A 23,706-nucleotide genomic window follows, 5' to 3' on the forward strand; every position below is an offset into this window, starting at 1 on the left:
CAGCACACACTCCCATTGGTTTGCCATGGCCTCCAGGGGATGGGGATGGACCAATGGCGACGAGGATCAGCGCAGATTAGGTGGCGGACGAAACACACAGGTGTGTATTCTGGAACATTTCCCGTGACCTTCATGTAAAGCTACAGTGTGTCCTCTATGCATGCTACATATATGCTGATACATGTAGTCATGTAGTCATGTTCTTTGTACATGCTTGTTATGTGTGTGTCTTCAACAGCTGTTGGAGGAGAAGACACACCGCTCCACATTATTCTCTGTTTTCAATCTCACCTTTGCTAATTTTCATGACAGAGTCTCTTCCCTGAAACCTGGTATTAAACGCTTGCATAACAGCATGGGTGAGCCAACATCTGGATTGAAGGTACTGGACTGTTTTTCTCAGAAATGTGACACAAAACTCAATATAGGGGATATTACTGCGATGCATAACCGGGACAATGAGGAACAGCTGGTGTCATCGGTGCAGAAAATATCGACAGTGGCAGCACAATCTTTGACTTCTTTAGATTCTTACTGAGTCCCGCAGCGCTAGAAATGTGAAAGATAATGCATGACCAAACATACACATTCTCACCGTCTGCTACCGGCCTCATTGACAAGGACCCCCAATGACTTTTATCACCCCCAGACAAACATTTTGCATTAGGCCTACATACTAAATGCACATCCTGGGAACAGCTTATCTTCTTTTTGATATTGTAAATCTATGTTGCACATTTCTTCTCCACACTACCTCTTTTTCAATCTGCACAGCTTTTCACTTTGAATATATAGTATTAGTCATATTTTATTATATTGTACTGTACTCTGTTTCTCACATAATAATATGCTGTGTAAATATTGTCTTTATTTTGTATTTGTTGCAATAGTCTTAAAATCGTTTTTTGAAATGGCTTTTATAACCGTACTGTTTTAATTACGTTTTGTTCTTTCTGTGTCTTGGTCTGCACAATATAAACCAAAGCAAATGCCTTGTAAGTGTGAAGCTACTTGGCAATACAACCGATTCTGATTCGGATATTCTTAGCATTATTCGATGTAGTATGTAGAGTTGTCTTTCAATCAGCCAACATGTTGGAGTGATACCTAACCCCAAGGTGGTCCTGAGGCATGGTCGACGGTGTGTGAATGTGTGTGACGGTTAGCTTACTTGTGAAAATGGCACTGCTGTGTAGGAATGAGGTGTGAATGGGTTAATGGTGACTTGCTTTGAGGGTTCATAAAGAATGGATAAAGCTTTATATAAATACAGTCAATTTAGTAAGAAGTAGGAAACAATGGTGGTTTGAAACACTGGTCCAGTTCATCATGGCCTTGTTCTAATAACTTGATTAAGTTATGAGACTAGGGAGCAATTTCAGGGATATTAAAATGTCAAGTTGGAAGTGTTAATCTGTAAGAGACTGCTTGGGTGGTGTGACATGGCACAATTAAGGTTGGGTGTTATGAGGAGGAGGCAGCAAAGGTGGTGAATGAAAGTCACTGTTTGAACACAAAGTGATTGAAATGATTCCCAAGGTGTTTCTAATGAGGACCTGAAATCAGCTCAGACAGAATCAGGTTGTTGAGGCCACACGTTGCTTAGAGGGAGTAACCTCTCTGAACAAACATTGTGTTGTACTACAAAGCATTTCAGTAAGGAGAAGAAATACACAATTATCAGACTTCTTCAGACTGGATTTTCTGTTCAGTTCATGAATCCTTTAGTTTCCCAGTTCACCACTAGATGGGACACTTTATCTGTTTAGACACCAGCCTAAGTGGCATTATTTTACCTTAAGATAGACATATTTAATGCTACATGTTTGTGTCTGTCTGGAGCGAAATTACATTCAAGCTTTGTATAAAAAAAGGCATTTAAGGAATCAGTTCTGAATCTAATTAGGTTGTACAGAAGCATCTGTAAAGGAGGTCAAGCTAATCTTTGATGTTGGAAATGATAGTCAGATACTCTAATACACTACGAGAAATACCTAACAACATCTGACAGCTGAATCTACAAAACCATTCTATAAATCATGCTTGTTTTTTAAATCTTATTTTCAAAGAGTGGTTAGCTACCCATAGTTTACAGACTGGAGATAATGTTTGATAGGTGGATAAAAAAACACTTAAAAAGCAACGATAGCAACAAACTAATATTAGGGTTGTGATTCTTACGTGTCTAAATGTTCTCTGTCTGTGTGTGAAAGCATTATCACAGTGCATGTGAGAAGCTTCCATACAGGTGCAATATGCAATTAATTGAAAGCCAATCAAAACAACTCTTCAAAACACAGTTGAACGTGTTGCAGTGTCCAGAATAGATGCCCCCCCTCGCCCACTTTCTGATTAAACGTCGTGTATTAATTGAAGGCGCTAGATGACACAAGATAATGAACTGACGTGTGTGCTGTAGTTATACGACTACATTAAAACGGGACAGGATCAGAATAGGTAATAGGTTAGCTATAGGTAATGCTACTTTTACAGCGAAACCTAATCACCCTGACCTGAAATATCTCCGATTTGAGTTGAAAACCTCTGATCTCCGACATCTGCTCTTTGCCACTGAAATATGTTTAGGTGCAGCCTGTCATCTTTTGAGATGAGACTAGTTTCATGGCTTAGCAAAGCAAAACACCTCATCAACTGAAAGCCCCCCGGGGGTTTGTAGCAGGTACACTTCAGCAGGTTTTCCCTCACAGAACAGAAAAGCTGAACTCCTGATGACACTTAAGGTTTACGGCAGCAAACATTGTACTTGGACGTGGAGCAAAGGAGACAGATTTTGCAATAATGTATAAATATGATTGTGACATCAACACCATGACAATGTACAGCATGCAGGATCTTTTGATTTGTGCTAAAGTCTATGCTTTAGCACATTCTGAGCTCACTAACGTCCATATTGTTAAGCTTTCTGCCTCGGAAAAAAACGACACAGCTGTATTTTCCAGCGGCAGCCTTATTTGCCACAGGCGGTGGTTTTTGAGCCGGCGGGCTGAAGTAAATCCAAACATCGGCTGGCTGTCTGCTGCTGATTTGCTTTTATCATCATCCTTCCTCCTGATGTTAACAGAAGGCCTTCCCTGCTTTCGCTTTTTGATAGTTGCTGCATATGTTTATTTCTTTTTGATGTCTTTGTTTACTCTGGTTTTATTCAGTTCTTCCTAGCATTTTTTAGTTGATCATATCGTAGAAACTCCTGTGTGGGAACTAGCGATTTAATTGAATCTCATAAGCACATCATGACCCAACTGGTCTTCCTACAGGTCCTGTACGTACACGCCAGGTTTAATTTCCTTTCATGTCGAGTGGGAGAGAGGAGCAGCCTGTCCAACCACATACAGTGATATAGTGTGTTAAAAACAGCTTAAAGCTAGATATCATTATTTGTATTGATTGAGTGTTTATGCCTGTATGATCAGGTTCCAATTGCTCATTTTATATATCTATTTTCATTATAAATTATGTTTGCTCTGCCCTCTTTTTGAAGACACAATTATTATCAATCACCTAAACTTGGCATTCAGTCTCCTGTGATTGTTTTTTTTTTCATGTTAAACCCTTTACCATTTATAAACAATTAAGAGACCTTTTTTATATATTTCTTTGTCCTCAGGTATTTTCATGTTTATAATACATATAAGTGTGGTTTCTACTTAAAAGCGGTCCCTCTTTTAGTTTTGTTGTTCTTCATTCACACATGTTTTACACGTATACACACTCAAAGTACAGTGTATGACGAGTGATTCAGTGTAATTTTGGTTTTGGAACAACCACAACTATTTCCGATCTAAGAGGCGTTAGCAGGGATGTGTTAGCAGGAGTGCTTGGGGTGTTGCATGCAATGTCAAATAACTTGAACGCTATCATTATCAGAATTAGACACACCGACACAATCCTGCATGGCCAATTATCACTGAGGGTCTTAAACAAATCCTTATTACTGTTGCACTTTTTTTTGCAGACATTGCAACAGGTTTGGCATATCAATCCTGCTTGCAATATCTTCGGAAATTATATATATTTTACATTATTTAACCGGACAAAATCGTGTAGGAGCCCTGATTGCAGTGTGACACCTATGTGTGATACTAGCAATCTTGAATTGCATTATTATAGAAAGTGAGATAAGATGGGACCAGTACGTTGATAAAATGCCAAAGGTCTAAAGGTCATTCTTACACACAGAACACAACATATACAAATAAACACTTTCAAAGTCAAGTCAACTTTAATGTCAATTTGCCAGTGTGTTTGTTTGAGACAGAGAGATCAAAATAACATTTCCAACAATCCCGAATACAAAATACAATAATAGAAATATATAAATACGCATAAATGTGTAAATGCTCTATATATACAATCAACAGACACATTTACACATATACACATTAAGATAAAACACAACAATCAATACAAAATAACAAAATAACAGTCACCTCAATATGTTAGGGAATGTACACAGTGCAAGATTGTCCATAGCAGCGTAAAAAAGTGTCTGGTGCTGGAATTAGACATTAGATACCTTTTACATTTACTATTAATAAGAACTATGCAATAATAAAAGTAACATATACTAATATAACACATACAGATTTTGAGTCTTAAGCATAACAATTGAATCAAATATTTATTTTTGAACCGATATAGACACCATTTAATTGTGTTGCATCTTTAAGAACTTTATACGATACGATATACTTTATTGTCCACCGTAAGGAAATTGGTTCTGGACTCCGTCCTGCAGTTCTGCATACATTTACATATACAAACATAGTGGACACTAATGTATTATGTCTCACTATGCTAACAGTGACCTGCATCATGAAATCAAGCTGCTTTTCTTGTCGGTTTAATAACAGTCGACTCTGTCCCACACCTGTTGTTTCACCTTCCTTATCTTGGGACGAAACCAAAGGTTTAAAGGTTGTCCTCTGGCGTTTATAAATCCTCTGCATTGTGTCTGATGGTATCTGCAGTCAGAGCAGCCATGTCCACGACCGCAGAGCCTCAGACACGCAGCAGTGAGTACACACCACCCTGTTGCCAGATGTTTTTTGTTAGAATATGATTGTGAAGCAAAAATAAAGACGTTTGTTTTTGGGATAATAGTAAAAAAAAACAATACTAGTCATCATTTTAAAAGAGGAGAATATTTTAGCTTGATAGCGGTTTTATATGATTCCACAATAACGTGAATACACAATTCCTTTGAGTTAAGCATTTAAGGATCTGCTTGATTTCTCTCTAGTCTTGTTTCTACATGAATGCAAAACAAGAAGCCATTTTTCATTGTTATTGATTTTGGGGAAAATCCATGACTGACTGAATTAACAATTCACACATCGAAGTGTGGACATTCATAGCGTTTTGGTGTATCTCTTTTTAAAGCACAGATAATAACATTAGCATCGAATCTTGCATAGAATTACACACACACACGCACGCACACACGCAGACACACACACACACACACACACACACACACACACACACACACACACACACACACACACACACACACACACACACACACACACACACACACACAGAGACACCATGACGTGCGTAATGTGGTTTAGACATAATTGTATTTTCTTGGGTTTCAAAATCAGAGCTGTAGTTACAATAGGACATGTTGGCATATTCCATTGTTCCTGCTCCAAGGTCTCCTGTTGAATCAGCGCTGGAGAAAAAAAATGTCTAATTAACAGCTTTTAGTCATTCTCAGCTCTTAAATGTAATAAGAAAACTGACTGCAAGGTCCCTGCACAGACAAATGAAAAGCGGATTATTAAAAAAAGGTGCGCATGAATCTGAAAATGTATTCCAACAAGACCTTTTACTTTTACACTTACTCATTCAGACTAAATGCTGGTGGCTTAAGAAAACATTGTTAAACAAAGACATGTTACAAGTAAACCAATCTTGCAAGTGTGGTTAAACAACAGTGTTGGATAAAAGATACCTGAATATATTTTCACAGCTTTTGTTTTCAAGAGACTCCATTTTGAATGCAGTAGAAGGAAAACACATGGAATACCCTTCCTTTTAGAAATGACAGCACATATTGCATCAATGCAGAAATCACAAACAAAACTTAAACAGTCTACATACAGATAGCCTGTTAAAGCCTGCAGTGGTTATCTCTCTATTGCACATCCTCGTTTTGATAGTCTGTTGTAGCAGTGTTATGAGAACGAACTAAATTCTGCCTCAACTGATTGGCCGCAATAACAATCCACGTCGTCCAAAAACTGTGATATTGAAGCCTGAGCTCAGCGTGGGCTCCGTATTGAGCCGGAGCGATTTGCTTTTGCTAATCACGTTACTACTACTGTATTTTACAAACGCCATTATGTGTGGCGAAGTGAGAAATGGGAATTGGTTATTGGATAAAAGATGAGAGTAGATAACGCAGGTGTCATTCAAAGTGCATGACCCCACGAGCCATAAGAACATAAAAGCCAATATCTCCAAACACTTAAACAGCCTTTGCTCCTACCGTTTTTTTTCACTCAACAATTTTTTATTCACATGTTGTATTATTTGATTAAACTGTTGATAGCATAAAAAAAAGTGGCAGTTGTGTGAATAAGGCTTGAAAGTGTAATGTTCTGTTAATTTAACACTCAGATGTCTCATGATCGTGTTGTATTCAACTTAATTAGGAAGATAAAGCTGCTTGTTGTTAACCATGGTGTTCATATCCTTAGGTCATGTCTCCGCAAGAGTGAATAACAGATTACATACTTAAATCACTTCCTCATTCCCAGTCGTGCAAAGTCCCATAAACCTAACTGCACCACGCCTAGTGTATGCATGATGAGGGAATATACCTGAGAGAGGTGAGGGGTGGTGGGGTGGGCCAAGAGTTCAGCTGCTGCACGTGTATTACATAAACCAAAGTGACATACACTTCAATAATGTTAAAATTCCCTCAAGGTTTAGTTTTGTCGACATGTTGAGTGCAGGGGGTGGGATAAGAACCACTGACCCACTGACAAAGATTGAACAGCATACTAATACTAAAACAACCCTCCTCTCCTCTCTTCAGTTTCCAGCGGGCAGAAATGTCCGCCGGGCAAGGGGCTGGAGAGCATAGCCCCTCTGGTGCAGTCTGTGGAGGAGACCCCTGATCCCATCCCCACCACCATCAAGGGAACCATCCCAACATGGATCAATGGGAGCTTCTTGAGGAATGGTCCTGGGAAGTTTGAGTTTGGGAAGGACAGGTAATACGGAAGAAACAACTACTTTTAAAGGTCACCTATTATGCAAAACCCTCTTCTTCATGTCTTTTCTACATCAACATGTGTCCCCTCTTCTTCATGTCTCTTCTACATCAACATGTGTCCCCTCTTCTTCATGTCTCTTCTACATCAACATGTGTCCCCTCTTCTTCATGTCTCTTCTACATCAACATGTGTCCCCTCTGTGGAAAGAGACTCTGAAAGTTTCAGGAAAAAAGATTCTCTCTCTTTTTGTCCTGATCCATTTCTATAAAAACCTGTCTGAAAATGAGCTGATCAGATTTTGGCCACTTTATGATGTCATAAAGATTTTTGGCTCGGTAACCATTAGCCAATCAGCAACTAAGGTAACCCCCCCCCACACCTTATCACCTGCATTTCCTCCTAGAGGGGTTTATGGGATGCTACAATGCACGTATGCTTGGTANAATATATAATAATATACCTTGGTTGCTGATTGGCTGATGGTTGCACAAGCCAACAAATCTTTATGACATCATAAAGTGGCCAAAATCGGATCAGCTCATTTTCAGACAGGTTTTTATAGAAAGGGATCAGGACAAAAAGAGAGAGAGAATCTTTGTTCCTGAAACTTTCAGGGACACATGTTTATGTAGAAGAGACATGAAAAATTGTATTTTGCATAATAGGTGACCTTTAACGTAATCTTTTTGCTCTCAGATACACCCACTGGTTTGACGGCATGGCCATGATGCACCGGTTCCACCTGTGCGATGGGAACGTCACCTACAGCAGTCGTTTCCTGCAAAGTGACTCATACGTCCAAAACTCAGAGAAGAACCGCATCGTGGTGTCGGAGTTCGGGACATTAGCCATGCCCGATCCCTGCAAGAACATCTTTGCACGCTTCTTTTCACGCTTTTCAGTCCCTAGTATGTGTGTTTTCTTTGCATATTCCCATGTGTAAACCATTTCAGCGCAGCATAATATATCACCAGCAGTGCCAAATGCATTATTAAACTATCCAATTCATTACTGCATGAAGGCACCTCACCAGCTTTGATAGTTTATTACAGGCCAAGTAAATAGTCAGAAAAAAAAAAGTTTTCTTAAGGTTTTCTTTCCTCAGTGCTCACAGCCTTGACTGTATTGTGTATCGCTTGAGCAGTCTAATGAAAGCTTATGTTACATCATATTGGGTTTTTGATGTTAGCGGACCGCACAAGGTGTGTGTGTGTGTGTGTGTGTGTGTGTGTGTGTGTGTGTGTGTGTGTGTGTGTGTGTGTGTGTGTGTGCAGAAGAAAATGATGGAAAAAGTGGTTCCTGTGAGTTTGACTTCTATATTTAAGATGTCTCTGATATGTTTGTGTGTGAACAGAGTCCACGGATAACGCCAGTGTGAACTTTGTCAAGTACAAGGGAGACTATTATGTCAGCACAGAAACCAACTACATGAGACGAGTAGATCCACAGAGCCTGGAGACAAAGGAGAAGGTGAGTCAGTGGAACAGATATTAAAGTCTCTTCTGAATACTGGTGCTGATAAACGGTCACAGGGCAAAGAAAATGAATGGTGGGCGACTTTTGATCATGATAATGAGGACAAGGAAGATGATGATGCTGTCTGTTTTAGGTCGACTGGAGTCAATACATTGCTGTGAACTCGGCGACAGCTCACCCACACTATGACCGTGACGGAGCCACGTACAACATGGGCAACTCCTTCGGAAAAAGCGGTAACCTTCGTTTCCTCCCTTCCCATCTTCCTATCTACCAACAGTGTTTGGAGGGTTACTTAAAAATGTAATCCGTTGCAATTACTAATTAGCTGTAAAGCAACCTAATCTGAGTACCAACATATAAAAGTATTGAAACCTGATACTGATACTTTCCGTTACTTTTGGATTACCTGATAATCAAAGGACAATGTAACCTTGCAAAGAAGAAACCAAGATATCTAGTATAACAAATGTGTCCTCTACTCAAGATTTTAGAAAAACCTGCCTTTCCTGAAGCATTTAAACGCAGCAATGAAACACATGAGCACATACTACAGTTTAGAAAAGCAGAAATGAAATCTGAGCTACCAGAAAATGCTTTCAAACATACCGTTACACTTACAGACACTATTCATGAACAAATCGGTTCACCTACTGAATTAAGTAAGTACCAAAGAAAGTGAATACCATAAAGCAAACTCAGGCAGAAGGCGTATAGATTCACTTATACTTCTTTAACAAGAACCACAATATTCTCTCAGTTCTTTTTTCCTAACATTGTAATCCTGCTATATCCCCAATATTTAGACATTTAACAGTAATCTAAATACGTCTGTTTGTATCTAACTGTAAGAGAATAAAGTTTTTTTGTATTTTATACGTAATCCCGTTACATGTAATTCGTTACTTCCCAAGCTTGCCTACCAAACATTATCAGTATTTACATAAATATCCTTATGCTATCTATCCCAAATAATGCTGTGCAACATCATTTGTTTTTGGTCCTCCTCAGGTTTCTTCTACAACATCATCCGTGTTCCTCCTCCTGAGGAGAACGCAGCGAAGGAGGACTCAGCAGATCTGACTGGAGCCACAGTGATCTGCTCCATCCGTGCAGCTGAACCCAGGAAACCTTCTTATTATCACAGCTTTGGTGAGATACTGTCTTCAGTACAACAAAGACCTTCTTTAAGTTGCATGTTGGATGTAAACTGAAGTGGAATTAATGAGTTCTATGCGAGGCTTTGTTTTCCGCCCGCACTGACAGGGTAAGTCTATTTCACTGAAGGCGAGAGTCACCCTTTTTTTCCCGTGCTCTTATTAATTACTCATTTGAATTCTAGTCTCGCCCTGCTTCTTTTTGACAATCACAGCTCCTTTGTCTTTCTGTTCAGCTTTCACTATCTCTCTCTGTCTATAACTTTGCTTCTGACTCACACTCAAAGTACACACTTTCTCGTACCCTCTGTGTCAGTCCTAGAAACATTTAATCTGTTAGAAAAGACATAATTATAACTTTTTTCTACTCTAGTTTCTTCCATTGCTTAACTCCAAAAAGCAAGGCTTCCAAGATGCTGGTAGAAAGTGTGTAAAAGTGTTTGATGCTTTTTTTTGTAAATCAGCTTTTACTGTTATATGCCTTCAGTCAGGTAGGTTACAGATAGATGAAACCCCTCTTTAATGCTCACACATGCAGAGCACACATGCACACACAGTGAAAGTTGGAGTCTAGTACTAGGAGCAGTGCTTATAAATCTTTTTGGGGTATTTCCCTTTCCTGTAGTTATTATGTATGTTTTTGTGAATGTAAATAGTCTGCAAAGGCTAAAATCCCAAAGTCCCTCCCCCCTCCGCCTGAAACGCCTCCATTGGGCTCCTTTGTTTACTTCCGTACATCGTGACATCACTATGTAACACTCACGCTTTTATTGGCTAGCGCTCCAAGACATTTTACATGAAAGGGTAAGGGGCGGGACATCTCTAAACGGTTGGCCAATCACAACAGAGCCGGCCAGCTAACCAATCAGAGCAGACTAGGCTCTGGTTTCAGACAGAGGGTGAACAGAGGTGCTGCAGCACAGGCAGTGTGAGAGAAATAAAGAGCTTTTTGAACATTAAAGCATGGAGACATGTCCCAGTTACCTCAACTACCTGTAACGATATGATTGGATGTTGCTGGTCAGCTGATAGCCAAGCAGTTGATTAAAAAAACGACTGATAGTGAAGCATGTGAGCTGATGTCAATCGGCTTACGCCAGCACATCCTCATTGTTCTGCCTGATGTAGCACAATGTTTGGTTGTTGTACTGCACCAGTTCCCTGATAACATCTCAGTGTATATTTCCGGCAGACCACCCTTTCTCTGCCAGACTGTCTGGCTCCAAGAAATCTCAAAAGTGGTGGACCATTTTACGGTTAGACAAGGCAGCACCTAATTACGTCTGTCAGTGTAGTTACAGTGGAAAGGGTTATGTTTAGCCCCTATTTGAACTGTGTATCTGCTACAGTAGCACAACATTTTGTCTCGAAGGTCGGTGCTGTGACAGAAATGTTTTAGCTTTTCAAATGTACAGAGTAGCAATGGCCTTCTGAAAAAAAGGATTTATCATTTATGTAAACACTCTTTCGCTTGTCCAACATGATTCAAGATTCAAAGGCTTTGCTGTCATACAATAGAAGCAGCGTGGTTTTGGCAATGAAAATATGAAGTCCCAAGCTCCTCCAACAGTACAAAATAAATATACCTAACACAACAATGTCAAGATAAGAAATAAATAAATATATATATGAGGTAGAAAAGTGTAAATATGTTATATCGTAAAATAGTGCAAGGAGAAACTGAAATATAAATAAAGCAAAGTTAAACGCTGCTTATTGCTATAATAAATAAATAAATACGTTAGCTGTATACAGATGTATAAACATATGAAGGAGAAGGCAGTTCACAGAGCTCAGGAGTTTAACAGTCTTATGGCCTGTGGGATAAAACGAAGACAAAATCCGTCTCACATCATCCTGAATAATGGTGTCATTTTCAGTTGACATCAAGACATTAATGTCCTACCACTTACCCCGGACTGTAATTTGGTTCCCAGCTAACTAACTACTGAAATAATATTGACAGTTAATGTGTCCTTGAAATAATAAGCTCACCAACTTGATGCGTTTGTGAAAATGTAATGATATATGTGGGGTAATGATAAAAGAAGAACTTGTCAAAATCAATAAAAGAATTATACAAAAATCTAACTGAAATGTATAATCCCACCACGATTAAGAATTTACTTTATTAATCCTAAAGAGGAAATTCAGTTTTTTTATTTATTTACTTTACGTCACAGACGAAGCACCAACATATACACATGCACAAACACGACCCGTACACATGATCAGTGGAGAGGTGTCAGAGCAAAGAGGCCACAAATGGTTCAGCGCCAATTCGTTTTTTTTCTTCTTTTGCCTTGCTAAAGGGCACATCAGCAGTCAACTGGAGGCGAACTTGCACCTCTCTACCTGTCTGCACTTTGTATTTTGGTCCCACTAGAACGCGTGACCCTTTTGGTTCCCATGCTAAGACAGGCCTAACATGATTGACACTGCCTTGATTAGTCAAGCTTCAAAACATGATATATGATACGAGAGAGGCTGTGTGGCGCAGTGGACTAGTGCGTTGGTGTTCGGATCAAATTGTCACAGGTTCAAACCCCACTGCAATCAGCATGTCGTTGTGTCCCTGGGACTCTTCACCCCAAATTGCCCCTGTGGGAATTGTCCATATTATTGAGTATGTAAGCCGCTTTGGATAAAAGTGTCTAACAAGTAACATGTAATGTAATATGTTACTGACATATGATTTAAAAAGACGTGTCAATAATGTGTTTTTGTATTGAATAAATGTCCTCCCGTGTGTCTCCAGTCATGTCGGAGAACTACATCGTGTTCATTGAGCAGCCGATCAAGCTGGACCTGCTGAAGTTCATGCTGTATCAAATCCAAGGAAAGAGCTTTCATAAAGTCATGACCTGGGAGCCTCAGTGCGAAACCATCTTCCACCTGGTCGACAAGCACACTGGCGAGGTGAGTTAATCCGGCAGCAGACACGCAGGAAAGTGTGAGGTAGAAAACACACGTTTGCTGAATAGCCAGAAACCAAAAAAAGGAAAGCTGCGAGCTAATCTCTTCACGCCTGGCAGAGCTTTTTCCTTATTTATTTTGATGAAGTCACACTCTGACGGTGTAGCTTTTCCTCATACATTGTTACTCTCAATTTTCTCATCTCATTAGACAGCATACCCATTAAGCATACTATATCAAACGTTCATAATGTGAATGTACAACACTATAACAGCAGTGTGTGGGAGGGGGCTTGTCCTCAAATGTTAAAAATAACCAACAAAAGAGAAAGCTTTGTTTATTCGAAAGCATTAATTATCCTTTGTCATTTTGGTAATGTTTTGCTGGTTGTTCCCACAGGAGAGTGAGGTGAGGTACCGGGCAGCCCCCATGTTCACACTGCATCAGATCAATGCCTTTGAAGACAACGGGATGTTGGTGATGGACATGTGCTGCGGGGACGATGGTGAGGTCATCGGAGACTTCACACTGGAGAACCTCAGGAGAGGCGCCGGAGAGGAAATGGACAAGGTGAATACATGTCAGCAGGAGGTTAAGGGTATCTTTGGCTCTAACTAAATGATCGTGACTGATTGTCATATAGTGGTGTTTCTGTTAGACCATTATGCCACCATTTGTCTGCTAACATGTCGGTTTGCATTTTTAACATTATCATTAATTTCTTCATCAACTTAGTTTTTACTTAAATCATTATCTACAAAAAATAAATAAATAAAGAAACGTGAATCAGGATTTTGAGATTTGTGGTTCCAGCTTTGTCCTTCAAGGCCATTTCCGCCTCCCTTTATTTGTTTGTCTCTCTGTTCTCTATCTGATTGTCATTATTTTCATTTGACTTTCTCTCTGTCATTCATGAGTTAGTGCTGCAATTTTACTTTAATCAAAAACATTCTCACCTGAAAATAATATAAAACATCCTCCAGACTGTCATAAGAAAAGCCAGATTTCTTTGTCAGTGTTTTGTATCTGTTTGGGTTTGATTGTTACTGAGGTTGCATTGCACCTTTCAGTCAAATCAGCCACACTTTTTCATGTCTGTCTGTCTGATTTCATCTGGCAGTTCTACAACTCGTTGTGCAGAAACCTCCCGAGGAGATATGTCCTACCCCTGACTGTGGACAAGGAAACTCCTTTGGATCAAAACCTTGTCACTGGGTATAAAGCCACAGCAAAGAAAACAAAAGCAAAAGAGGTACGATTAAACAGAGTGCTGTCCGGTCACTGTATATACAAAGTATTATGTTTAACTGTACATTACATTCAAACTGGTTTTCAAGTCAAAATGGAGGCCTATAATCATGAAAAATACAGCTATTCACTCCCACTCTGTGCAATTATCTGGCGCGCTGAAACACTGAAGGTACTTTAACAAGATTGTTACTTCATGACGTTCAGCAGATAAACATGAAGTCCACTGAACAATTGCCATTTAACAGCTAATACACACACACACACACACACACACACACACACACACACACACACACACACACACACACACACACACACACACACACACACACACACACACACACACACGCACACACGCACACACGCACACACACACACACACACACACACACACACACGCACAAACGCACACACGCACGCACGCACGCACGCACACACACACACACACACTGTCCAACATTTTCTTGTGGCAGAACAAAGCTGAAACGTTAAAAGGAAATGTGATGTTTTAGTTGTCATGACTACCTGAGTGACACTAGCCTCAGTGAGAGTGGAGCGATGTTCATGTAACGAATTAGTGAAAACACAGCTGTGAACATGGCTACCACAGTCCCTGAGGGCAAATATAAAGAAAAAAGTGATTTGTTATTGCAATTGAAGGAAGATATATATTTTTTAAATAAAGCAATCGATTTATAACTCAATACGGAAATCAATTTCTGTCAACTTGTGCTGGTATCCATTTACTGAATTGAGAGAAAAATACAATATTAATTCCAGCATAGGTGTCATGTTTTTACTCTGGGGACATTTCCAGGCCACTTTTCGAAATGTTGTCGAAAAAGTAAAAATGTTTAACATACGTTCTGAAAAAATTACTTTCTCCAACAAACGTTAATTTAAAACATGAAATAATAAACCGATCAGAAACTTCAAACATTCCTCGACTAAGTGTTCTTGTTTTTCCCAATCTTGGTAAATATATATGTTAATCTGATTCCCTTACATTGCCTAAAAGTGTATATGTTGAAGACCATTTAATCATTAAATCTTCTGACCCCCTATCCCCACCACTTCTTACCACAAAGTGACGCCCTTGATTCCAGCAACAGTGTACATTAAGTCAGGTCTACTTGGTTGCCTTTTTGTATGTAAAAGTTAGAGTGAAAGTGATAAATGTCACTTTGTTCTATAACCCTCCAGGTTTACATGACCCACGAGGAACTTTACGATGATGAGCTGCTGCAGTACGGGGGCCTCGAGTTCCCTCAGATCAACTACGACCAGTACAACGGAAAACCCTACCGCTACTTCTACTCCTGCGGCTTCGGACACTGCTTCAGTGACTCCCTGCTCAAAATGGATGTCCACACCAAGGAGCTTAAGGTCTCTATTAATCAAAGAGTTCTTAGGAAGTCTTCATTGTTAGCTGTTCACATCAAAGTTACTTCTGCTGCTGCTTCTCTATCACTGAGAGCAGGAGGTTGGGAGTTGGTTTTATAACATGAAACGGCTCCGAGTGAAGGGGATGTTCATGTAATCTTCCCTTTCTAGGTGTGGCGTTATCCCGGCTTGTACCCGTCTGAGCCTGTCTTTGTTGCGTCGCCCAAAGCTACCGAGGAAGATGATGGGGTAGTCTTGTCAGTCATCATTACACCCAGAGAAGTATGTTCACAAAAATCACAACAGCAAAACAATCCACCACAGAAGCAGCACATAATGTTGACTTAGACAGCAATCAATTAAATCATTATGACGTTAGAATGTAGCAAAGCACTTTGACATAGTAATTAAAGTATCACAATAATTTTACATTTCCATAGAGAAGACCAACAGTTTGGTGCTTTCCCTATCATTGTTGTGAAAAGGGTGTTCTGTGACCCGTCTATTTACATTACCTAATTAATTTCTTCTGTTTCCAGGAGAAAAGCACTTTCCTGCTCATTCTGGATGCCAAGACCTTCACTGAGCTGGGCAGAGCAGAGGTCCCCGTCAATATCCCGTACGGGACCCACGGCGTGTTTAACCTCAAGGGCTAGACGTACCACCGTTTGGAGCTCTGTGGAAAATTAAATCTATTTATCCACAGAGCACTCATCAAAATCAATATGGTTTATGCCATTGATGTTAAAATTCCGAAACTCTAAAAGAAATAAGAACAGAAATAAGAACTGCAAGGAAATGCCCATTTGTTTGTGCCTCCTCGATAAGAACAGGTACATGTCCTCGCTGTGTACTTCCATTACAGTCAGATAGATAGAAATCTAACAACACAGAAAGCCCAGCATGGCATCAGCACACTGATAAAATGTGTCCTCTAAGTGTTTTTACAGTATATGCTCTTTTGTAACAGCCTTTAGACGATGTCTAGAGCCCCTGGCCGATAGCGCTTATTTTGAAGGACTGCTACTTGAATCATCTTGAAAAACCATAAAACAAAACATAAGTCAATACTTAAATTGAAATAAAACCCATTTCCCCCTTTTTTCTGTATAAACCCAAAGTGTTTTTGCATCATCACGCCACTGGAAACGCTATACTCCCACTGAGAACGGTGCAGCACTTAGGATACATAAAAATGCATCAGAGGAAATTCAATTTCTGTCAAAGTAATGTGATAGAAATGGACAACGTCTGAAATGCCTGGAAAACAAATGGATCTAACTGGTCGATAGCCTCCAGAGAGTCTAGCGGAGGTCATATCAGAAATGGAGCGCTTTTTATACGCTCAAAACAACCCAAAACAAAGTTGACACACACATAAACACTGACATGTAGGACCTTGTGTGAGACCAGTTTGTTGTTGCATTGTATTAAACTGTGAGCCAAAGGAACAATGCAGAGTGAAGGGAACCGACCGCACAGAGAGGAAGAAGGAGCCTACAGCTGCACCTGTCACTCCACCGTATCTGCAGCCATCAGTTATATTTCCCCTCACTTTGGTTTAAATAGATTGATTTTAAATGACTTATGGCTTTGCACCTGATACAGGCACTAATGTCTGTGTGAAAGCAGAGAGGTTTCACATATATTATTTGACCCATATCATTTTTCTCTTTCCCAATATTTCAAAAAAACACTTTCAGTCAAGAGTTACAGTTTTAAAGATATTTTGCAACCTATCCGTAAATAATTCAGGACACTACAGTGCACACACACAGATATATCATTTTTTGCTTCTCCTTTTACACTGAACTCAATACAAAACAGGGAGGAAAAAGAGCTGTTGGGAATTCATGTAATTAATGTAATACTGGGAATTAACTACACTTATGTTTTTGTCATGTTCCCTGCTCAGCCTTGGGCTGTGTCTCCTCATAAGCATGCTGCACAGGTCTCCCAAGATGCACATTAATTAGCCCATAATTCCTAATCTAATCAGTCATGCGTTAGCTCTGTGTGATTTCCTGAGTTTGTGTGTGTGTGCAAATATTGTATGCTTAGGTTCATTAGTACTCTCTCCAACGAGCATGACCTGCCGAGAGAGATACAGCGACCTTTGCCTTCAGATAAATCTCAAGCTAAATTTCCTTTTTTCGCAAATCTGTGAGGAGAAGCAAAACCTTATCAATGTTGCCTAACAACCTTTCAATGTAAAGTATTATAGGGTGAGACATTAAGCACATGGATCAATAGTTTGTTCAATGTGTTGCTCTAGATAGTTAACACTTTAAAGGCTAAATGTGTTGGAATGACCTGGGTGGAGTTTGAATGATTGCTAAACACGCTAACTAGAGTCCTTCCAAATCACTTGTGAATGCACCTTTACTGCAGCAGAAAGAAAATGTGCATGCATCGCATTAGTATGCACATTTTTCCTTTCCAGCATTAACAGTTTCAGACTATCCACGCTCTTATTCGACCCCTGAGAGTATGCCAACCCAACTGCTGTCTCACTAAGCACAAGTTATTGTACAGGGTCTTAACTCTGACTGCCATCTCTATCATTATTTCATATCCGATGAATTCATAATGGTATCATCTATATTCACCATATTAGACACACTTCTCAGAGACAGGCTCTGATTTCCCTCAATAGTAAGAACAATGTCTTCAATATCCAGATTTGTCATTCTATCTTCACGGTCTTGAGTTGTCATGGAGAGAACGGTTGTCTGACATACATATCGTGTGCATCTGTGTGCATAAGAATATGCTTATTTATGAAACCAGTATGGAGCCGTGCATGTGCGTGTGTCTCTCTGTGGGCTGCCTCTAATCGTACACATAAAAAAAAAATGAATACAGATGCTTTATGAAGTCAGAACGGAGCAATGAAATACCCACAGAGGGGGTGAATCGTGCAATGTCAACAAGAATAATGTCCCACCATGGACCTAACAGGCTGGCTCAAGAAAAAAAAATAAAAAGAGAAAAAGATTTATCCATATTGCACAATCATGGGAGGAAATAATGTGATGCCGGAATAGGAATCCACAATGCAACTGTATTTGTTCCATGTGTTCGCAGCTAATGTTTCTCTTGATTGTTTGTGTTACAAGAAATGTCTTCTTCCTCCTGAGCCCACTGCTCAAGCAACTGAAAACTTGAACTGGTTTACATAACTCTTTTTCAGTCATAAATTACTTGAATAACTTTACAGCTTCTTGTTTATTCGTTAAATGAAAAAGGGAATTGCTCCGGTTTTGGACATAGCTGCACAAGGTTGCCATTCTGTGTTGAAAAATGCATTCCTGCTTTAAAGAATTGAAGAAGAGGCTGAATCAGTCACTGCCGCACCATTGCTGGACAGATGCAGGATATAGTCATGGGGGAGGATGATGCTTTTCAGTGTCCTCATAATGACAGAGACTTCAAAAATCTTTGGGGAGAGGAGAATAAGCCCGGGCCAATATAGGCAGAATGAGGCTGATTTTGCCATTATAGCAGCGAGCTGTTTTCCCTCTTGGATGGGAGCCCGGGCTGACAGTCAAACGTCATTATGAGCCAGTGGCCTTGCAGTTTGTCACTGTCAGAGCCTCTAAATAGAGACATTGTTTTCAAGATTTGTAGAGATTTATGACATTCCCTGCATTATTTAAGCGATGATGCACAACAAAGTCATTTCGTCTAATGCAAAGCCACTTGGGAAAATGGCAGATTCTTGTGGGCTTATTTCCTCCGAGCACATATATAATACCAGGCATTGTGCCCGGGTTTTTTTCCGTTTTTTTTTATCTTCCTTTCAATCAGAGGAAACACAGATGTCACGAGAAATTGCTGGACTCTCACTGTAATGAATGATGACATTTTCATCATCTTTGTTGAGTCCACCCTTGAACCCTGTCCATGCAAATTATTAGCATATTTCTCTAAATTGTCGGTAAACCACTAATGTCAGCCAAAAACGAATTTGCTAAATAGCTGAATAGCCTACTATATTAACCCTTGAGCTGGAACACCAGATATTCTTGCCATTGATACATGTTGCCAACAAATTCCTTCCCTTGATTTGCTGCAGTTTTCTTCTCATCTTTCTATAAAAGACTGTGAAGGAGCTTTAACGAAAGATATAGCAATCTTGCAAGAATGATTTTGCACATGAATCTCAGAAATTGTTTCACAAAATGTATAGGCTCTCACAGAAAATCCTGAGGCAATACCCCACAGGAAATACCTCACAGGCCAAGCGAGGTCACTATAATTTCTCCGCTGCCGAGGACCGCAGGTGTATTTCTCCCCAGCTCCCTGCAGAAAGATTACAGACATATCCTGCTGATTTTTCTATAGGGTAAAACATTTTGTATTGAGCCTCGTTGTGACCGGTTGTGACCATAGACTGTATGTGACCCACGTTTTCCAATGAGAGCACCCTCCCCACAGCGCCCTCTGCTGGCGCACAGAAACTCCTCTTTATAAAGTGCCGTGATGCCTCGACACACATGCAGTCAGTGCAAAAGAAGCGTTCACTCCCTCCAGAGGAGCGCACTGCTTTCTGAAGGAGCCAGTGGTTGAGGAGAAAACAATCCAGTCAGCGTTTTGTAGTCACTTTCAGATGACTTCCTCTGCCTCGTTAGAGATATTGGCATAGCTGACAGATCTTTTCACGCCAGTTTAAGGAATGTTTTAGGGAGAAATTGTCTCCAAGGGGCAATTGGAGCGGGCAGTGTGAGCCCTTATAATGCGGAGAGATCAAGTCTCAGTAGTTTGTCGGAATGAACGCAGCGCAGACGGACCCTGAGAAACTGCTCCATGGATTGACTGATTGATTGATTGGCATTTGATTTTACATTTTTCTTCAATATCTGAGGATTTCTTTCTGTGTCGTGGTTAGTGTATTAATAAAAAAAAAAATCGTGGATTACTATTGGGGGTCGAGGATTTTTTTCCGGAGGTGCGTTTTTAAAGAGGATATTTATTTTGTATTTGGTTTTTTAGTTAGGTTACGCACGGGTCAAGGATCCGAAGAGGGGAATTAACCTTTGACAAGGTGGAAATATTCATCGTTTGGACCCTAACTCATCTCTCCAACATGAAGTCTGTCACTGTGTGGATGTGCGTTCACATCTTCCTCCTGCTCTTAGGTGAGAAGTGAAATATGGAAAACATGTATAATTGTGCGCAAATGTGATCAATTCAGGCATTACAAATTACAGGATGGATACATTCTGACATTATTAATGATTGCCAAGGGGCATTTTCTACTGTGTCCACTTTTCTCATGCATGAGTTGCTTGAGGGCAAAATATTCATGCTGCTTTTTATAAATTAATATGTGTGGTCAAATACTGTTATATTTTAGGCGGATCAATTATGTTTAATGTCAAAGATACAAGGCGAAGTTGGTGTATGCGAGTGAAACACTTATTATTTTTGATTCATTAAAAACCCACAGGATGGATCTCATTATTGCCACAGCTTTTAGTCAGTAAAGGAAAATAACTGAGCTTTCACCACACCAGTGTTTGGTTTAATGTGAAAAAATATCATCATCATCATCATCATCATCATCATCATAATTACCATCATGAGTGTCGTCCACAAACGCCAGTGCGTCAGTTTAAGTCATCTGACTGATAAAATATTTTCACAGTTAACTTCATGTGACTCTTTTTCCTTCACGTTGCTCTCTGATACTGATGCAGTGTCCCCTCCCCTCTGAGGGTCGATGCTCAGTATCACCACACGGGGTCTCTCTTGTCATTTCACCAGAATCGCCTGTAGTTAAAGTGTGTGTGTGTGTGTGTGTGTGTGTGTGTGTGTGTGTGTGTGTGTGTGTGTGTGTGTGTGTGTGTGTGTGTGTGTGTGTGTGTGTGTGTGTGTGTTTGTGAGTTTGGATTTTTGGATGTTGACTTATGTCAAACGCAACACCTGACTCATCATTGTTTACTCAAAGCCAGGAGTCATTTTCTGGATGTGATATTGGGAAGCTCACTTTTTTTTCTAAAGGTGAGATAATTAGATACATTTAATTGATCAAGTCTTCCTTTAATTACATGTAATAGGAGCCTGAACGCCGCAGTCTTACTTGTTTTTGGATGCACTAAAGCGAGAACAGAAAATCACTGAATAGTAATTGAACGGGAACTTAACAAGACCCCATGGAGAGATTTATATGTGTAATGTGAACATGAGGAATTTAACTGTCTTGCTGAAAGACGCCTTGGCCTGTGTGGGCATGTCACAGGCCATGAAACCTGTTTATGGGTCCCATATAAAAATAACCCAAAATGAAAGCAGGTTTATGATAGACTTGCATTCACACACACACAAATCCAAAATTCCCCATATTCAAGTGTGATTTCTGAGCCCTTTTTGTCTTGTCACACCAGTCTGTCCCCCAGATGAGTCAGCGAGTTCCTGGGAGACTCCCTCAGCTTTGTCCGTTTCCTTGGCCAGTGGTTCTCCAGGATCTCTGGGCACCGGGTCTGGGCCTGGAGCTCAGCCGGAGTGGGTGGACTGCATCCAGGCGAGTGACATGTGCAACCAGAACCCTTACTGCAGCTCTCGGTACCGGGTGATGCGCCAGTGCCTTGTGGGCAAGGAGAAGGAAGCCATGCTGGACAACAACAGGGAGTGCCAGGCGGCCTTGGAAGTGCTCCTGGTCAGTCCTCTGTATGACTGCCGCTGCAAGAGGGGCATGAAGAAGGAGCTGCAGTGTCTGCAGAACTACTGGACCATCCACATGGGACTCACTGAAGGTAGGAGGCAGGCGGTTTTACTATTCTCTGTCTCACAAATTCACATCAGGTTTAACTGTGTGGCAATTTCACAACCTGCAACGTAATTACACCTCTTTAAATCATGCTTTGTAAAACTACAAATGTATAACTTAGAACTTGCTCCTTCCACATTTCTCACCGTCAGCTCATTATGAACGACCTGGACCTTTAGTGTCATTTGTTTCCTTCTGTATTCCCCCTGTGGCTGTGAATCCAGCTCACACCATGCTAAATGGTTTTGTTCCTGAAAATGCATAGCAGGGCTCTTCATGAGCCTCATGGTCATGCACAGCTACTAGAAGAAGCACTCGCACTGCGGCAGTAAGCAGTCTGTCAAAGTGCAACACACCTCTATAGATGTTAATGTATGTGACTTAGGGTATTCTTTAGCATTATAACATTTATTTTAAATGATTCTTCCAATCTCAACTCAGAGTGTACTTTCCGGGCAAAGACAATAAGGATGCACTCCACACCCTTGTTGATGCCTTATTCCCTCATGCCCTCTTGTAATGATACCCAGAAGCCCTTGATGAAAAATACATGCTTTCCTTCTTTCCTCACCCACTCTAAGGTAATGGAGCTATAATGGGATTACATCACATAGACCTGTTGTGGTGGACTTATTGGTTTTCACCTAAAGTGTTCCATATTAGGTTACAATTGTATACCTCAGTGGCCCTTATGTGTCCACTTACAGTACGCAGCAGGTTAAATAGCACTCTTATTTGAACCTTCTTGTTTGGACGTTGCGAAACATTTAGAGAGCATAAGGCAGCCTCCTGGATTGACATGTCTCTTGGTCCATATGTTTCACATGAAAACATATCTGACTGAATCAGAGCTGATGGAGATGCAGGGCCCATGGGGGATTGGGCTAAAAGTGAGTCCTTAACCCAAGAGCGACATTACTCCATGCTGACACATGGCCGAAGCTTGTGTGACTGATGTCAAGTGTCATGCCATGTAAACATGGAGGACATTACGTGCTCGGCTGTTTTTACACGTGTGGTGGAAATGTTGCGCAGTCTCACAGCTCAGAGCATTCAGGGCTCTTGTGCGACGATACGTGAAGTGATTTGCCAGGACGACTGCTCATAGCACCAGCTATACACTTCATCAGACTGATGGCAGCAGAGGGTCCCTGACATGAGTTCAAGGGAAATGTAATGACATGGACGCTCCCCAGGCCTTCTGCCTTCCTCCCTGTCTTTCTCTCTCGTTCTGAACACTCCGCCCCCCCCATAATGATCTTTCTGGTCTCCCTTTATATATCTCTTTCTCTCGCCTCACCTAAGAAACATGCGGGCGCTCTGCATCACTCCAAGAGTTTGTGTTTGAGTGCATCTTGGAAGTTGTCTAACTGTCAGGGATAGAGACCTCCTGTGCTTGCCCTTCACAGAGTTTTTGTTTCTTCACTCAGCATATGTCTCTCAGCACTGTCCTGTTTTGGCCCTGTCGCCCTCGGAGATAAAACCCGATTTAACACAAACGAAA

At 40.5% G+C, this 23,706-nt stretch overlaps 2 protein-coding genes across 2 annotated transcripts in view; both read left to right on the forward strand.

Annotated features, from left to right (window-relative positions):
• The first annotated feature begins 33 nt into the window (after positions 1-33).
• Positions 34-16,508, forward strand: bco2l (beta-carotene 15, 15-dioxygenase 2, like). The gene is made up of 12 exons (XM_010767519.1): positions 34-100; positions 7,067-7,244; positions 7,944-8,155; positions 8,602-8,717; positions 8,857-8,959; positions 9,735-9,875; positions 12,639-12,799; positions 13,196-13,366; positions 13,917-14,048; positions 15,251-15,433; positions 15,602-15,712; positions 15,970-16,508. The coding sequence occupies exons 1-12, from the start codon at positions 40-42 to the stop codon at positions 16,084-16,086; spliced, it is 1,686 nt and encodes a 561-aa protein (XP_010765821.1). The 5' UTR covers positions 34-39; the 3' UTR covers positions 16,087-16,508.
• Positions 16,509-19,945: 3,437 nt separating this feature from the next.
• Positions 19,946-23,706, forward strand: part of LOC104942326 (uncharacterized) — a 34,523-nt gene continuing 30,762 nt past the window's right edge. The window contains exons 1-2 of the mRNA XM_010767530.1: positions 19,946-20,571; positions 21,820-22,188. Of these exons, the coding sequence (XP_010765832.1) occupies positions 20,520-20,571; positions 21,820-22,188 (421 nt within the window). The 5' untranslated portion in view covers positions 19,946-20,519. The remainder of the gene's footprint in view (positions 20,572-21,819; positions 22,189-23,706) is intronic.

This window comes from Notothenia coriiceps, unplaced genomic scaffold, assembly GCF_000735185.1.
Source record: "Notothenia coriiceps isolate Sejong01 unplaced genomic scaffold, NC01 NC01_scaffold00004483, whole genome shotgun sequence".
Taxonomy (NCBI): Eukaryota; Metazoa; Chordata; class Actinopteri; order Perciformes; family Nototheniidae; genus Notothenia; species Notothenia coriiceps.

Excerpts from the sequence above, each read along its gene's own strand:
- bco2l (XM_010767519.1), top strand. The coding sequence starts at position 40 with ATGGGGATGGACCAATGGCGACGAGGATCAGCGCAGATTAGGTGGCGG. Across the intron at positions 14,049-15,250 it reads AGAAAACAAAAGCAAAAGAG|GTTTACATGACCCACGAGGA; the intron begins GTACGATTAAAC and ends ATAACCCTCCAG. Across the intron at positions 15,713-15,969 it reads TCATCATTACACCCAGAGAA|GAGAAAAGCACTTTCCTGCT; the intron begins GTATGTTCACAA and ends TTCTGTTTCCAG.